This window comes from Bactrocera dorsalis, chromosome 6 (genome assembly GCF_023373825.1).
Source record: "Bactrocera dorsalis isolate Fly_Bdor chromosome 6, ASM2337382v1, whole genome shotgun sequence".
Taxonomy (NCBI): domain Eukaryota; kingdom Metazoa; phylum Arthropoda; class Insecta; order Diptera; family Tephritidae; genus Bactrocera; species Bactrocera dorsalis.
In genome coordinates this window covers 29,992,807-30,011,458 of record NC_064308.1, presented here as the reverse complement: position 1 = coordinate 30,011,458, position 18,652 = coordinate 29,992,807, and the positions used below count along the sequence as shown (strand labels likewise).

General features: G+C 36.6%; 2 protein-coding genes across 4 annotated transcripts in view; both read left to right on the top strand.

Annotated features, from left to right (window-relative positions):
• Positions 1 to 18,652, top strand: part of LOC125779382 (uncharacterized) — a 554,603-nt gene that overhangs the window by 343,579 nt on the left and 192,372 nt on the right. The gene's annotated exons all lie outside the window — the stretch shown is intronic.
• LOC125779509 (uncharacterized) lies at positions 15,091 to 16,577 on the top strand. Of its 2 annotated transcripts, XM_049460866.1 has the most exons (6): positions 15,091 to 15,349; positions 15,415 to 15,486; positions 15,581 to 15,634; positions 15,690 to 15,871; positions 16,160 to 16,282; positions 16,355 to 16,577. In XM_049460866.1, exons 1-6 carry the CDS (start codon positions 15,256 to 15,258, stop codon positions 16,358 to 16,360), a joined length of 531 nt encoding a protein of 176 aa, XP_049316823.1. In that variant the 5' UTR covers positions 15,091 to 15,255; the 3' UTR covers positions 16,361 to 16,577. The 2 variants fall into 2 exon arrangements, with proteins under 2 accessions (XP_049316823.1, XP_049316822.1); XM_049460865.1 differs by having other exon boundaries at positions 16,160 to 16,393.

Here is an 18,652-nt window from a genome sequence, read left to right as displayed (position 1 = left end):
GAGACCCTGTGACGATTAGCTTCGGTGCAGCCGACGTTAACGTTTTCTCTTCTTTTATTTGTATTTAGTATGTTTTATTTATTTATTAGCTTTGCACTATCCTCCTGTGGCGGTTTTCTTTTTCACTTTTGTTTTATTTGTATTTTGGATTTGTATTTTCTTTGTTAAAAGTTCGCGCCCGTATTTTATTAATTTATTTTATTTTCGCGCCCGTATTGTATATGTTAGTTTGCACCCACTTTTGATTAATGCGTTATTTGTTAATTTAGAGTTATCACAACTTTGCACATATGTATGTTGGTTTTAGTATGTATTATTATTATTATATTATTCCAATGCACTGCTTTCCGGTTTTAGATTTACATAATTTTTTTTTTTTTTTTCACCACACTTTTTTGTTTGTTATATATAAGAATATATGCATGTATATATGTAGATTTCGTGCCACTTCGTCCTTATATATTTTTCTTGGTGTCACTGCACTGTTTTCATATGTAAGCCGTTTTTTTTGTTGTTTTTTAACGTTTCACCAATGTGCCGTTCTTTTTACCTCGAAGGACCATGTATTTTTCATTAACTCACCGTTTTTACTGTGTACTTATGAAAGGTAATGAGCAAGAGAAATGTTTAGAACTCCGACACTATTAACTGCCGAAAAACTGGATATGAATTGCCGAGAAACCGGAGATGCAACTGGATACTAATTGCCGGAAAAGTGGATAGTAATTGCCGGAACACTGGAGATGTAATTGCCGGAAAACTGGAGATTTAAACGCCGAAAAACTGAGTATTAATTGTCGAAAAAACTGGATAATAATTGCCGGAACACTGGAGATGTAATTGCCGGAAAACTGGAGATTTAAACGCCGAAAAACTGAATATTAATTGTCGAAAACTGGATAGTAAGTTGCCGGAACACTGGAGATGTAGTTGCCGGAAAACTGGAGATTTAAACGCCGAGAAACTGAATATTAGTTGTCGAAAAACTGGATAGTAAATTGCCGGAACACTGGAGATGTAGTTGCCGGAAAACTGGAGATTTAAACGCCGAGAAACTGAATATTAGTTGTCGAAAAACTGGATAGTAAATTGCCGGAACACTGGAGATGTAGTTGCCGGAAAACTGGAGATTTAAACGCCGAAAAACTGAATTGTAGAAAAAAAAAACGCTCGTTCGAGAAAATTCGCCCACGCGTGGTAGTCGCGGTTTAAGTCGAAAACGAAGTGAGTTGCAGTTGTCCTTTTGGTCCCCTTTTTTGTGGTGTGGAATCAGCTGGTGTGTAGTGTGGAAAGTAAGCTTTGTTGGTTTGTGACGTGGATATGATGAAGGTGCGTCTCAATGTTGTGAAGTTGAGTTGAAATGTGTGATCGTGTGGTGGGTGTGTAAATGCCCGGGGGAGATGCTCATTTGTACATCAAGATGTACACAAGATGTACTCAAACTTCAGTGTGATATTGATACTTTTTATGATTGGTGCTTGAAATCGAAGCTTCTCCTGAATCTAGATAAATGCTCTCAGATCTCTTATGGTAGGGGACGTAGCATCTTATCTTCAAGTTACAAGATTTCTAATTACGTCCTAAAATGTGTTACTGAAATCAAAGATCTTGGGGTAATCTTTGACAACAGATTTTCTTTCAGTAATCACATCAACTACATCACTTCTAAATCTTTCTCGCTGCTCGGATTTGTCCGTCGAAATGCTTTAAATTTTTCCGACCCCTACACGTTAAAATTACTGTATACATGTTTTGTTCGGTCCATTTTGGAGTACGCAGTGTTCATTTGGAGACCATATTGCATTTTGTCAATTAATAGGATCGAGCGTGTCCAAAAGATTTTTCTTAAATTTGCTCTCCGTTCCTTAAAGTTCGTTGACCCAATACCATCGTATACATCTCGCTTACTGCTTCTACATCTTAAATCGCTGGACAACCGACGGTCCATTCTCTGCCTTTCATTTGTTTACAATGTAATTAATGGAGATATCGACTGTCCCTATTTACTAGGGAAAATCAACTTCAATACTCCTCAGCGTTGTCTTAGATCTGTTTCCCCATTTTACTATAAAAAGGAAAGTACTAATTTTGCTGGAAATGCTCCTCTCAAGCGCGCTATGCGCGAGTTTAATTCGATTTCCGAGAGGACTCTTCTAGATTTTTCTCACTCTAGGGTATCCTTCACTAATACCCTCAATTCTGTTTTTTAGTCTAAGTTATCTACCTATTTCTACCTATTTAACTGTAATTTTCTTCTCCATTAGTCTGTAAGAATAAATAATGTTCATAGACTTAAATAAATAAATAAATAAATAAATAAATAAATAAATAAATAAATAAAATGCTTTTGAATGCCAATATACGTAAATTCTCCGCCGGAGATATTCTTTATAACTGATTTAATTTTTGTTGTTTCAAGCACAGTTTTTGCAGACAAGGGCAAATCATGCACTCCTATTTTTCTTAACCCTTTCAGCCCCAAAGGACTTTTTAAACGATGTCAAACATATATAGAAGTTGCTTATAAGCAACTTTGGGGCTAAAAGGGTTAATCATGATCATGAAGTTGATCTATAGGATGTGTATTTTAAAGAAGTTTTTGTGTATTTAACTTTTTAAACGATGTCAAACATATATAGAAGTTGCTTATAAGCAACTTCGGGGCTGAAAGGGTTAAAACACTGAGCAAATCGCTCAATACGGCTTGAGACACATTATTTTTAATTGCCCATAACTTTAAATGCTTGCACTTTTCTGCACTTGAAACAACTTCCTTTTCATTTTCCGACTGGCATTCTGAGCCGGAAAATGAGAAAGAATCTTCAGGAGTAGAATGTAGCGCAGCCGCGGCAGCTTCGCCATCTTCCCCATCAGCACGCGCAAATTCCGATAAACTTTCGTATCGCACTGAACTTCTTTCACACTCCTTTTTAACTTTGCACATTTCATTATAAAATGTTTTCCTCTTCATTTTTTGTATAAATAATATCACTTTACTCACCTGATGTAATTGTTTTGTTCTCGTTAATTCACTCGCGCGTCTTTTTGCGGCTTTCGCGTTCACTTGTAAATATGCAATTAATTGTGATACATATGTCGTGCTGCCACTGACATGAAAATAAATGCCACAACAGGTGGAATTGCTTTCTCTTCTTCTAATTTGCCCGAATTTTTAAAAAAGCTTTGCAAATTAATTGATTTTGTCGATAGGGCAACACCATTTTCTTCGTTTTGGTCTTTTTCGGTAAAATGAAACATTGCTCCATTCCTATGCACACAATATGCACGAATGAATAAAGCATAATGTGAAAGTTTGATGTTGTTTCTTTTTGCCAATCATTACTACAAATTTTCAACATGCTTTTTTATGTATTGGTAAAAATGCTTGAATGTGTTTGAGAATCGGTTATGGAATTTTTGCAGGGAAGTTACCACTTGTAACACTTGTACAGATAAGTGTAATATATTCCAATATTGTAGTACATGTGTATACGTTGAAATATTATACAAATAAAGGATCAGTCAGAACCAATCTCATTGGCTGACTTAAAATTATATATTTATTTTATTCATAACGAGTAAATAAATTAACTCGCGCTTAACGAAGTCTCAGTTTTCAATAGCCATAGCCAAAGAACGATATTTGTTTTGTGTTGCCAGCATATAAAATGAAAAACGTACGTTCAAAAACTATAAGATAAAATAACAAAAAGATAAAATAACTTTTTTAATTACTGTTTTATTGTATTATTTCTATTTGGGACACCGGTGTCCCCGTGGTCGTCAAAGGGTTAAGAAAAAATGTTCAAAGCACCTCGTGTTTAAATAAAGTGGCGCTCAACACTTCAACATCATCAGCTGAATCTGTCGAGCAATCACAATCTCCACCTGTTGGTGAATATAAAGCTCCTCTTCAAAGAAAAAGAAATGCGATGTGTTCAACAAAAGCAGCAGTGACAATGGTAACAACAGCCCATGTAAGCACCAAAAATTCCGCTAAAATATGCAATAAATTGTCCAAAGAAGGAATAAATATAGCAACACCAACACAAGCAGGTATTCACAAAGCGATGATTAAAGCAGCGCTGAACTTGGAAAAAAATTATAAGAATTCCTTAAGAGATGACATTTGGTGCATTCATTTCGACGGCAAGAAATTTGGGAAGAAAGAAGTGCAGGCCGTGGTGTTAACAAATGAAGCTAAGATAGTAAGAGTAGCGGCAATGGTTCTTGAAAACGGGAAAAGTTTGTCAATTTTTGAAGGTTTCTATTTAATAATATATTTTTAGAGCATTAATTAACTTTCTATAACTTTTTTAAGGAATAAGGAATGTATTGGATAAATTTAACCTTTGGAATTCCATTAAAATTATTGTTAGTGACACAACAAACGTTAATACAGGGGTTAAAAGTGGTTTTGTTCGTTTACTGCAGAATTGTTTTCAGGAAAAACATTTGTCCCCACCGCAGTATATTGGATGCCAACATCATGTATTAGATTTAATTTTGAAGCATGTGATGAATGAAGTACTAGGTGGAAAGTCGAAATCGCCAAACATCAGTTATGACATATTTACCGAATTGATTATGAACTACGAAAACCAAAAACAAAACTACAAACAAAACGAAGAAAAGTTGATCTTAAGATCTATTAAATGGCGTGATGATATGCAATTTTTATATGAACTAGGGCAATATTTTAAATATTATGAAGTAAACAACAAGTTCCCATACATAAAATTTAGAGTTTTACCAAAGCTGAGCAACGTTCGATGGAATTCTAGAGCTATATTAGCGCTTTTAACGTTCATACTAATACCGGAACACGGAATACAACTTTTGCCAATTTGCCAATTCATATGCAGCGCATGGTAGATGCTTGGTTCTCGGATCACCGTTTTCATAACAATGATTTTGAAATATTGGAAAAATCCGTCAAGCAATTCGAAACTGCGCATAAGTGTTTTCTTAAACACTGGGTAAAGGAAGATACTGCCATTCTGAATTTAAAAAGATCTAATATTTGCGCTGAAATTGCAGGAAATTTACCTTTTTGTAAATCTGAATATAGTTTAAATCTTTAGTTTATCTCAAATAATATCAAAATGAATTAAATAATGAACTAAAACGTATATTTACTATAAAAATGTATTTGTCTTGTACTTAAATTAGTCTAATTGCTCCTAAATCAAAATTTGTCTTCTTCTTCTTCGCATATAACATATGAATTTTTCAATTTAAATTCTGCGTGAAGTTTTTGAAATAAATCGAAAAACTAAAAACGCAGTTATCATTTTTTTACTATTCCTCATCGTGTTATGGCATGTAAAGTAGGTGTTACAAAAATAGACTACCCCTAATACATATGCGTACACATGTGAATATGTCACAAACAAAAAATGTAAACATTGTTCTACAAAAACAACAATTGTCTCAAATAGCATAAGAATGGCAACCGAATTGGCGAAGCCCAAATGTACATAGTAAACTTGACAACAAAAACGATTTCATTCATAAACGCAAGGGCATATTCCACAAGCGTCTTCGCTTTATTCATAAAAACAGACGCTGTAACATCATAAATTGAACAACTTTCTGCTATTTGTTCTAAGAAATAAGTGAGAAAAGTGACAACATAGCTGTTGTCGATTTATAATATTTGTCAATTCTAAAATATTTTTCCGTGACTCGCAAAAATCTGCGTCGAGATACATATATGCAAGCTCATATAAAAACATATATATTTACGCTAGGTTGTAGGCGAAGCTGTTACAGCGGCAAGGGAAGCGGTGATAGTCGGCGGCCATTCGTTTATTTATGTCGCACAGTTCCACTACGTTCTCTGGCAGAAATGATCTCACACGAGAATAAATAAAGAGAAATGCTCTGAAGAAAAAATATGGGTGATTATTTTGTAAAATATGAACCATTTTTTTTCAAAAAATGGTAAAAATTTAAATTTTTCACAAAATCGAGAAAAATTAAATAAAAAATTATTTTAAATAAATTATTATTTTAAATAAATTATTATTTCAAATAAATTATATTAATTTCGGCTATTACAAAATGAAGATGTGCCAAATGAACTTAAATGCGCTCATAGAAACACGTCTTGGGTTATTTCTTTCATTTTTTCAAAGGCCTTCATGAAATATGCGTATTCGCATTATTTCGTTATCATTTCCATATTTGTACCAATTTGAATTTCTATGGCATATACTTATGTACATATATTATTTATTTAGCACATTTGTCTGTATGTTTACGAAAGAAAATACGAGCCACATATGTACATATGTATGTACAAACATTTATAAGGAAATAGCAAGTGCCGCAAGCATCTTTTCGCATCTCCGTTGTCACGGACAACAAATGGCCGTAACTCACGTTTTGTAAAAGAGTCAATCGAGTCAATCTGTCGAAGCACTGACGCGACGACAAAGCGCCACAACATTGTGTTGTTGGTAGAATATCCGAGCTGTGCCGAAAGAAACTGACAAACGATCGCCGATGGTTACCGCTTCTCTTGCTGCTCGAACAGTTTCGCCAACAAGCTAGCGTAAATATGTATGTTTTTGTATGAGCTTACTTACATATCGACTCTAATTTTTGGGAGCCACGGAAAAATATTTTAGAATTGAAAAATATTATAAATCGACAACAGCTATGTTGCCACTTTTGTCACTCCGTGTTTTTTTTTGTGTTTTGCGAGTTTGCATCATAAAGTTGTTTAAATTATGATTTTTAGAGTTTGTCATCGTCGCGAAAAGACGCTTGTTGGCAAAGGCATGCTCGGGGAGATGTTACGGCGTCTGTTTTTATGAATGAAGCGAGGTCGCTTGTTGTATATGTGCTTGCGTTTATGAATGGAAATGTTTTTGTTGTAAGATTTACTACATTTGTGCTTCGGCAATTTGACTGCCATATTGACTTGTGATGCTTATGCTATTTGAGATGATTGTTGTTTTTGTAGAACAATGATTCAATTTGTGGTTGGTGACATATTCTTATGTGTATGCATATGTATGTTTGTATATTTGTACATTATTTGTTCGGCAATGTATACAAATATGTGTACATATAAATATATATGAATGTATGAACAAGCAGATCAAATCATGATTTGTATTTCTGAACGCGTACATGCGTATATATGCATTCACATGAGCATGTGCAGAGACATAAGCCTGCAAAACAGAGGTAGCAGATTTTTCTTTTTATGTTACCGGAGGAGGAATCTTCGAAAGACACCGTCCTATTTCAGACGGCATGCACGATTCATCCTACAAGCGCTTGGGCCGCCATTGTTACCAAGTGCGGAACCTACGGGTTAGGACGCCTACGTACTAAACCCTACCTCCGTCTCCTCTAGCTACGAGGACTGCTATATATATTTCTGGCCTAATAATAAAAATAGGAATATTTATCAACGAAAATGGTTTTATTGTTTTTCAAAATATTCTCCATCAAGATTTATACACTTCTGCATGCGCTCAAACCAATTTTCGAAGCACTTTTTTCACTCCGATTGAGACACCTCCAAAACATGGTTTGTGAATGCTTCAACAGCATCTTCTGGCGACGAAAATCGTTGACCACGCATTATTTTCTTGATGTGTGGGAATAAAAAGAAGTCATTGGGTGCCAAGTCAGGGCTGTACGGCGGATGACCCATCAATTCGACGTTTTGGTCGGTCAAAAAGGCGCTGGTTTGAGCCGCTGTGTGTCGTCTTGGAAGACCCACACGGTCGATTGCTGTTTTGTTTCGGGCTCATATGCATAGATCCATGATTCGTCACCTGTGACGATCTTATAAACGTCTTTTGAAGCACCGCGGTCGTATTTTTTCAGCATTTCTTTACACCAATTCACATGAGCCTTTTTTGAGCGATTGTCAAATTGTACGGGATCCAACGAGAACAAACCTTTTTTACGGCCAGGTGTTCATGCAATATCGAATGTATGCTGGTGGGAGAAAAGCATAGGCATGCCTCTATCTGAAGGTATGTTACATGACGGTCTTGCATTATCAGTTCATGTACGGCATCGATGTTTTCTGGCACAATGGCTGTTTTTGGACGACCTTCACGGAATTCGTCTTTGAGCGAGCGTCGGCCACGATTGAATTCGTTGTAACAGTTTTTCACAGTGCTATAGGATGGTGCTTCATAGCCATACAAAGATTTTAGTTCATCGATGCACTCTTGTCGTGATAATCCACGTCAAAAGTTGTGTAAAATGATCGCACGAAATGATTCAAGAGTTAATTCCATTTTTTGGCCGAGATGAATTTTTTAATTCCCTGTAAATAAAACAATTTATGATTAAATGACAAAACGTTCTGAATGATGTTATGCTAAAAAAAGTCAAACTTTCCCATAGAAATGTCAGATTGCACCTGGCAACACTTAGTGTTGCCTAGGCCAGAAATATATATAGCAGCCCTCGTATTTATTTTCCTTGCGGGACCGCCGCTAGGGATTTCTTCACAAGGATAAGCTTTAGCCGTTTGGCTCTCAATCTATAAATTTACCAACTTCATGTGGGTCACCTGTCTATCGCTCTTTCTTTGCCATTCCTTCCGTCTAAGTTCTATTAGGGCAACAAAGTTCCACACCTGCTGGGAACGTAGCATGTGGGGTACAATGTTTTCAGGGGTTAACCGCTCTGAAAGTAGTTTCTCTAATTCCTCTCTTTCATCTTTATAACGGGGGCACAGAAAGAAAATGTGCCACGCGTTCTCAATCCCGTTTCCACAAAAAGAGCACTCGAACCCATCGTCATTTCCATATTTGTGTAAATACGCTCTGAAGCTACCGTGCCCAGTCAGGAACTGAGTCAAATAATAGTCAGTTTCTCCGTGTTGTCTCTCTACCCACATTTTCACGTTTCTGATCAACGTGTGTGTCCATCTACCATTTGTTGTTTCGTCCCATCGTGTTTGCCACTCATTAAGGCTGTTTCGTCTTTCTTGCTGTTTTTCTTGAATATTCAATCGTCTCCCCGCGTTTTTCGCTTTGTCATACATTCGTTTTAGCTCCATTGCCATAATATCTGAAGGCATGATACCTGAGATAATTCCAACCGCTTCGTGTGACACAGTGCGGAAAGCGCACGCTAATCTAATTGCACTTAATCGAACTACTGCTTTTGCCGCATTCGCATACGTCTGGTCCCCATGACCATGACCATGGGTGCGGCGTACATTAGAACTTATTGGGTAACTTCTGCCAGAAGAGCGCGTCTATTCTGACTAGGTCCACCTATGTTGGTCATGATTCTACTTAATGCAGCCGTCACCTTTGCTGTTTTCTCACAGGCTTTCGTGATGTGGGTCCGATAATTTAGTCTCACGTCAATAATAACACCCAGGTATTTCAACGACTGGTGCGTTGGGATATTGTATCCATCAATGTTGAGCGTAGTCGCCTCTATTTTTTTCCTACTCGTTATCAGAACCGCTTCAGTTTTTTGGCTTGCTAAGTTGAGCTTTTCTTATGTTTGCCATTCTTTTATTTTAATCGCCGCGTGGTTGCACAGGCACTCTATCTGGCTTATTTCTTTTGCCACTACCGTTACTGCTATATCATCAGCGTACCCGATTATCTGTATTTCTTTGGGCAATGGAAGACGTAGCACCCCGTCATACAAAACATTCCACAGTAGCGGCCCTAGTACAGAGCCTTGTGGTACACTGCCTGTTACAATGTAGTTTCTAGGACCTTCTTCTGTGTCATATAGCAGTAATCTATCGGAGAGGTAGCTGGATATGATCCTCAGCGGGTAGAGTGATGTCTTTTTTTGTTTCAGGGCTTCCATGATGTGCGGCCAATAGGCCGAGTTGAAGGCATTTTTTACGTCGAACGTCACTACCGCGCAGTATTCCTTGGAGCCATATAACCACCTGGTTCCTTCAATAGCCTTGCTTGCGACCTCTGTTACCTTTTTTATGGCGTCTATTGTTCACCTATGTCTTCGAAAACGATATTGGTATTCGCTTAAGCCCGGCGGCTCTCTTGCTAGGTGTTGCTCTAGCCGCACACAGATTATGCGCTCCAGTATTTTCCTCATTGTGTCCAGCATACATAGTGATCGGTAGGAGCCTTGCTCCCCTGCTGGCTTATTTGGCTTTTGTATAAGCACTAGCCACTGTTTTTTCCAGATCTTAGGGAATACTCCCTCTCGTAAACATCGCGTATAAACTTCCGTAAACGGGGTGTGTTTATATTTAATAGCCAGTTTTAGGGCCTTATTCGGGATGCCATCTAGGCCTGATGCTTTACTTTTTGCGAATCTCTCTGCTGCTTCTATGGTTTCTTGGTCAGTGACTAGCGGTGCGTTTGTAGCTCCAGATTCTTTTACTTGCTACTTTTGTAGCAATTTCGTCGGGAAAAGCGTTTGGACAACCATCTTTAATAAAGTAGCGCATGTAGGCGCTTGTCCTTTATAGTCTTTAATCTTTGACATGAAAAACAACAGGCTTTGCTCTTCTTTATTGCTTTCTTGATTTCATTTCGCTTTCGTTTAAAGCGCTTGTTTAGCATTGTGAAATCCGACGTTTGTCGTCCCCTTTGACACTGGCGCCTCGCTTTGTGGCATTCACTTCTTAGAGCTTCAATACCGTCATTCCACCAGTATGCGTGTTTCCTGTATGTGCCTTGTTTTTTCCTACACATAGCGGCATCAAAAGCTTTGCTCATATATTTAACAAGGCATTCTGCCTTCTTTTCTATGTCTAAGGCGTAGTTCGGATTGTCATCCAGCATTTATTTGTATATATCTTCATCAAAGGTTTCAGTTTTCCAGCCTCTGTTTTGAACTTTTTTGAGGTAACAGATTGCACAAACACATTATGTGTACGCATATGTATGTTTGTATGCTTGTACATTATTTGTTCGGCAATGTATACTTATACATGCATTCACATGCTTATACATGCATTCATATGAGCATGTGCAGAGACCCTGCAGTAAAATTGAGAACCAGTCCCAAAAAATTTAGTTCTAGAGCTAGTAATTTCGCATCAGGTTTGGGACCGGTTGCGAAAACGACAATTAAAAGATTGTTCGATGTATCGGCGCAACAGGTTATTATCGATAATCGCTCATCTGCAAAATCAGCTGTTTACCCTGATCCCTATTTATGAAAAGAAATTGTGCTGCGTGTTAACCTTTATGTCAACAGAGCGTTACTTACCCGGGTAACTTTTTTGCCTTTAAAGTGCCATATCTCTGGATCCGTAAGTCCGATCAACTTGGAATTTCATGATTGCCTAGTCTGAAGGGTTTAACGTATTGTGGTCAAATCTGGACCACCTGGAACTGAGATATGACCAAGAACTAACAACTAACCCTTACGTCAACAGAGAGCATGCCCGGGTAACACATTAAATTTTCAAGCAACAATATTAAAAAAAAGCATTTTTTTTTGAAATTCATTAATTTTTATTTAATTTATTAATAATAATATTATTTAATTTGAAAATAAATTGAAAAAAATTGAAAATTTAAATTATTTGATTACTATTTATGGGCAATTCAGGCAGCGCGGCATATCCTTTGAGTGCTCTGAACAAATGGGCTTGCCGCAGAATGAGCATGCTTTTCGAGTCGGGCGTCCTCTGAGACATAAGTAAGTAGCAGGAACCCTTCAACTTTAGTCGACCAGTGTTGTCCCGCTCCTCTGTATCTGGTGATGCCGTTTCCAGTCGCAAAGTTGCACCAGTTATAGCTTCTATTGCGTTGCGCGTTGAGAAAATTTTAGATATTTGCGGATTGGTGCACCTGACATCTACCTCCGCACGGGCCAGTTGCTCGCTGAGATTGTGCAGAAATTTCCTGCGCCGTGCTTTTGACACCTTCATGTGTGGATTTTTCTCCATGTAAATAATATATGCGGCAAAGGCTGCGACATCCAGAATATTATAAAAAAACGCCAAAGGCCATCTATTTGTACGCCGTTTGGTGGAATACTCAGCAAGGCATTTGTCCATATTGTCAACACCACCTTTGTACTTGTTGTAATCCATTATCATAGCTAGTTTACGTCTAGGACCAACAATTTGCGTATCATAGTGCATTGTAGGTAGAAGCACAACAGCTTTGTTCTTTTTAGGAACATATGAGCACATGGCAACGCTCTCACTGAATGCAAATATGGTGGATTCTGGTTGGCGCCCTTTTGCAATGGACAATTGTTTTGGCACAAATCTGCGGCGCTTATTGACTGTGCCCAGTATGGACAACTTGTGATCGTTCATCAATTGTTTTGCTTAGTTGTGTGTTGTGAAAAAGTTGTCACAAACAATGTTGCGTCTACTTCCACGCAACATGCCCACGCATAAGTCTTTGACCACTCTTTCACCCACATTTCCCTCACGTTCGCTGGACGCTGCCTTTCCTGTGTAGATTTGGCCTTTGAGTGGATACGACGTAATCGAGTCGCACAACCACCACACTTTTGCCGTATTTGGCCGGCTTTGATGGAATATATTGTGTATAGCCAGTGCCTGTACAGCTGCTCATCAATTGTCACGTTGGCTGATGCGATGTAATATTTTCGTAAATTGCTATTCAGCATCACAAATATGTCAGATACGGCAGCCGATTTGTCATATTGTTTGCGATGCTCCCGCGTGATTCCATTATCAAAACGGATGAAACGACTTATTTCCCAAAATCGTCTGACGCTCATTGAAGCTCGAAACAGTGGATGTGCAGTTGTATTCCACAAATCTTTTGTGTGAACGTAGCCAGAGTAAGTAACGCCACCAAGCAGCAACAATCCCAAATATGCGTCGAATTCTGTTTCTGTTACTGCTTTCCAAACACGTCGTTCTGATGTTGGGTTGCATTCATTTATCATATCAAACACTGTATTGGCTTTTCTGTTTGTTACACGGATTATGACGTCACACATTTCGTTTGTCATTATTAGCTTGAACGTTTCCATTATAGTTTTACCTTCAGTTAGGCGACTTGGCTCGTTCACTCCAGATCTTAGCACGTTGTGCGCTCTTACTCTGGTGTTTTGTGGTTGTGTGCCACTCCAAATTGTCTGATCACTGCTCGTGTAACTAGCAGAATTTCCTAGTTCCACTGGCTCTTCATCTATATCATCGTCACTATCATACTCTGGATTGTATTCAGGCGCCTGTACGTCTTCCACATTATAACAGGCTCATTGTCGTTTTCATTTTCAAATGTAATCGGCTCTTCATCGCTATCTGGACACCCATACTCCTCTCTTCTCTCCCAGATATTTTCATGAGATTCATATTCAAATTCAGGCTCTAACCAATCTCCATCTGCCATTTTGTAATTATTTTTGCACAACACAATCTTTACTTTTCACTTTGAAATTAAAAATGTAACTGCAAACATGTAAAAATGTGAAGCGAACCTCCTTTTCACCTTACGATACACTAATCTTCATACAAAATGTATGGTTTTACCCGGGTATGCTGTCTGTTGTCGTGCGTATGTAAAATTCTCTGTTGACATAAAGGTTAAGTGCCACATTTGCGATTTGTTGTTAAAGTGCATTAAAGGGAATGAGAATAAATAAAATAATGAGTAAGCGGAATTTAAAGAGACTAATTAAAAAGCAAAGGGACATTTACTTAAACAGGTAGAAATAGCAGAATCAGAAGTGATTGGCACAACAGGAGAGATTCAGCCAGAGGTTGGGATTGAAACAAGTGTGTTAAATGTAGAAACAAGTGAATTAAATGAAGAACCAAGTTTAAAAGAAAAACTTGCGAAATGGTTTATTAAAAATAGACCTTCACGGGAAAGTTTTGAAGAGTTGTTATTAATTTTACGTAGCGAAAACTTGGATGTGCCGCGAAGTGCTGAGACATTGTTTGCAAAGCATATACAGCGTGCAATCATCAAAAATGTTTCTCCGGGTTCCTATTGTCACATCGGTGTAAGACAACAGTTACAGAAAGCATCAAATATTTTAGTAAACTACAGGTCTATTTTAGTAGACATTAATATTGATGGCTTACCCTTGTACAGAAGTTCCCGCACTCAGCTGTGGCCAATATTAATGTTAATGTTGAAAACATTTCAGTTTTTCCTGTTGGAATTTACTTAGGTACCAAAAAGCCAGACTGCCTTGAAACCTATTTATATTCATTTGTAGAGGAAATGAAGGATATAATAGCAAATGGGGTAGAAATTTTAGGCCACAGCATCAAAGTTGAAATTCGTTGCATTGTGTGCGATGCCCCAGCTAAAGCATTTATTTGCGGTATTCCTGGTCACGTATCGGCAAATGGCTGAAAAAATCAGAATACACTTGTTTATAGCGTAGACAGCGGAGAATTAGTGTCGGATGACGATTTTACTAAAAGAGTATATGGAAATCATCATTTACCAATATATAGGAATAAAGAAACGCCATTGGAATCAATTGGCGTAAAAATGATTAGCCAAGTTAACATAGATAGCATGCACCTTCTTGACTTAGGGGTAATGCGCAAATTTTTACTGAGAATTTTAAATGATAAAACTAATATGAGGGTGACTAAAGACAATAAAGACTTTATTTCAAAGAGCTTAAAGGACTTGAAGCCGTTTATTCCCAAACCTAAGGGTTTCGAAGAAATATTTAATTGGAAAGCAACTGAATTTCGCCAATTTCTTCTCTACACAGGAATTTCAGTTTTAAAGGATTATGTGCCAGATGATCTATATTATCAATTTTTGCTTATCCACTCTGCTTGTAGGATATTACATTGCCCTAAAACCTACCTTGCGAATATTAATATAGGTAAACATTTATTGTATTTATTTGTTCAAAACTTCCCCGTCGTATTCGGAGAAACGAGCGTGACATACAATGTTCATCACCTGCTGCACTTAGCAGAAAATATTAAAGCAATAGGCTTTTTATCTGGCTCATCTGCATATGGTTTCGAAAACTATTTGCAAACCCTAAAAAAATATGTAAAGAAACCAACGCATGTTTTAATAGAATTTCACTCGAGAATTTGGTGACAAAACCTGTATGTGTTGGTTTAAAATTACTTAAAAATAGAACGTTTTAGTACTATCACAATAACTGTATTTTTAGTTCGAAGAAGAAATTTCGTTTTCTGTAGACGAAATAGAATGTAAATTGTTACGTTTATCTCAAAAAGGCCGCTTACTCATGATACCAATTTTGCATGGATGTTTGTAATAATAAATTTTTAATAATACAAATAAATATAACATTAACACTTTAATTTTACACGCACAAAAATGTATGCACAAAAATTTGAACGCGTTCAGAAAATACCAAATGTCTTTTAAAAAATTAAAAATGAATGAGAGATGGGCTGAAAATATTCAACCACAGTGTAAGTACATACCACTACTGTCAATAATTATGTTATTAACAAACATTCTGTATTTTTTATTATAGACGGTGATCCCAGAAGTTCCAGCTCTAACTGTAACTGCAGCGTTGTAAATGAGCAATTTCTCGCTGTTAAAGGTAGTTATAACTACATATATGTACAATGTACATTGTACATATCAGAAGTATGTAAGAAATAACATTAAGCATACGTATGTATATCTCATTTTAGAGGATATCGGGAAGTTAAAATCATTTGTCTGTACAAAGTTGGATCAAATGGAACGTAAGAAGCGCTTTATATTCCACAAGATTATATAACAAATCATTATTAATTTCAGAAACTCAACTTGCCCATAATAAAGCTGTAATGACTGCTCTGGCGGAACAGAAAATCGTCACGCAAAAGCTAATTCGCCAGGAGTCATTGGGAGCGCCAATCGCAGAGCTTTTCCCACTTTCAAGTGAAGAAAGTCTAAAAGCGATAGAGGAAAAAATATTGCCGGAGAATCGGGAGATTTACGTAAGTGTGAAAGTCGTATATATTTCCCGGTCATATATACAGCTATCCACAATATAATAGGAGTAAAATTCAATATGATATTTTTGCAACTTATATAGTTAGATGCACAACGACAAAGTTAGCTGTATATCTACATGTGTATATTTTGAAACATAACTATTATTTAAGCGAGCAAAATGTTATATTGACATAATCAAACAAGTTAAACTCTAGTACTAGTTAAGCAGCAGTATTGAATTAAATTGTATACATCTAACTCATCACAAAATTTATTTATTTATTTTACAGGTGTCCGCCATTAAGAGACTGCCGCAGCAAAGTGCCACCCGAAATTTGAAGAATATATTTGACGATTCAGTTGTCCTCAGCCATAATTTAGAACCTACGAGAAACTATTTGCTGCTCTTCTGGGTAAGTCGCAAGTTTCAATAATGAAGCACCGTATACTTATGTACATACATACATGTTTCTTCCGTAAAATAGATTTAGTTTCACAACTCCCGAAGGTCGAAAATGCAGAGGACAACCTACGCAAGGCCATCCGAATGCAGAAAAAGCGCATTTTTAAAACCATATCTGCATCAAAAGCCACCACCCCTACTTAACTTTTTGTTTTCTTCCTTTTGTTCACTTCACACTTTCTTTGATTTTAAACTTTATTACTTTCTTTGATTTTAAATTTTATTACTTTCTTAAATTGACCCATAAGTTGCCTTAATATTTTATACATACATATATATCAGGTAGTGATGAGCGATATTTCACTACCGGTGATTTTTTCACTGTGATTGAAAAATCGCAAATCGCAACTGCGATCACTTTTTATAAATAGCAGTTCGAACCTGTGAATTGCGATCGCAATTCGAAACTGTGATCGCAGTTTGAACTTGTGAATTGCGATCGCAGTTCGAAACTGTGATCGCAGGTCGAACCTGTGAATTCCGATCACAATAGCAAATAGCAGAAAAGTAACAACTTTCTTCAGGGTATTGTATATATCGTATATGCTATTTTTCGTCATAGCGGTTTGAAGTTTTGAGTGTAACGTTCTTATAATTTTTAATAATGGCAGAAAATGTATCAAGGAAAAGAAGTGAAGTGTGATGTTTGAAGTGGTAGATGAAATATAATCAAAATGGTATATTTTAATTTGTTTTAATAAAATTTTTAATTTTAATTGTTGTTAAAACCAAATTTGAAAGCTTTTTGTGATGAAAACAAGAATTGTAACTAATTAATTTCAGAAAAAATGATGGAATAAAAAAATTACGGGTTTTTAATATTTTCCCAAAGATTAGGAAACTCGCGTTAATTATTTGGTCTTGAAAATATTAAAAGCGGGTATTCTAAACAAACAAATTATCAACCACACTAATGGTAATTCCTTCTAAGAAATTTGTGAAACCATCATACCAACATACAAATGAACTATGCAATACGTTCTAAGAGACAGGTAGCGGAACCGCTCCAACATTTGCGAAAATGTAGTGAAAAGAAAGGCGGAAAAACTTGACTCGAGTTACAGGAGCCAAAAGAGAATTTGCCGCCAATAACGACAAAATGTTTCCGTCGTTCCCACGACAGTCGGGTCTACGTAAGTGGAACAGACCCGGACTTTCATTCGGCCAAACAGTGTCAAATTAGCAGAATCTGCCGCTACAACAACAACAACGACGTTTGAACGTCGACTTAGTTGCGATCGCAATAGCAATATAAAATCACAGTGATTTAAAAATAGCAATCACTGAAATCACAGATATCGAAAAATCACAATATCGCTCATCTCTAATATCAGGCATGTGCTGCAAATCGTTTTCGCATGAAAGTGTCACACAAACACGTATTTGTCGTATTGTTTCGGTGGCAGTTTCATGCAGCACATGCCCGTATGTACCTTTATATGTGCATTGAATTCAACAATAGCAAAAATTGTTCTATACAGATATGAATTGACATGAAGAACTGAGTTTTTATATTATATGTTAATACAATTTTTTTTATTATAAAAGTATGAAAGTTGAAAGAGAATTGAATTTTTATGTTAATATTCCATATTATAAGTGTGTATTTTGTTAATTTTATGTGTGTCCATATATTTCAAAACAAGAAATATATCGGAAAGAAAACATTAAATTTGTGCTTTGTGGAGAATGAACTTTTATGTTTCAAAAATAAAAATAGATATATACATGTTTTGAATTGATAAAATGAGTTTTTAATTTAGATTTTGTGGCTTTTTTTGGAGTAGAACTAAGCATGACGGAGCTACCTTAGGACTGTCCACGACGGAACGAGTTAAAGGCGAGTGGCAAAGTAATGCACTCGGCGTCAATTGCCACCGTCAATGACAACACCGTGTAAAAGTGGACAGTTGAAAGCATTGCTTGGGTATTGAGCTAGAACTAGTACTGTCATCAAAAGGTCTAGTTCTATGCTAGTCGAATTTTCTGCAGAGGACATAACCCTGCCAACCACGGCTACCCGCTTGTGACAAATATTCCAATACAACTACACATTTTTTCTCTATACACTAACGCCAACGCACATTTTGTTTACCTAAGTGCGATGAAAAAAAGTTTGTTTCATTTCTTGATTTATTTGAATGAGTGCGAAGGTGAAAACATAATTGTCAATAGTGACAATAGAAAATCCCAAAAAGGGTAATAAAAAAAGGCTCGTACAACACGGAGGTAAGTAAATTAATTTTATGTGATTTTTTGACAATATTTTGAAAATAAATAATTACTTCATTTATTTTTATAGCATTGGAAATCAGAACTG

What these genes read in the sequence shown, in the direction of transcription:
- LOC125779509 (XM_049460865.1), top strand. Translation starts at nt 15,256, where the DNA reads ATGCACAAAAATTTGAACGCGTTCAGAAAATACCAAATGTCTTTTAAA. An exon ending in GCAATTTCTCGCTGTTAAAG is followed by an intron (nt 15,487 to 15,580) that starts GTAGTTATAACT and finishes ATCTCATTTTAG; the next exon opens with AGGATATCGGGAAGTTAAAA. An exon ending in AAAGTTGGATCAAATGGAAC is followed by an intron (nt 15,635 to 15,689) that starts GTAAGAAGCGCT and finishes TATTAATTTCAG; the next exon opens with AAACTCAACTTGCCCATAAT.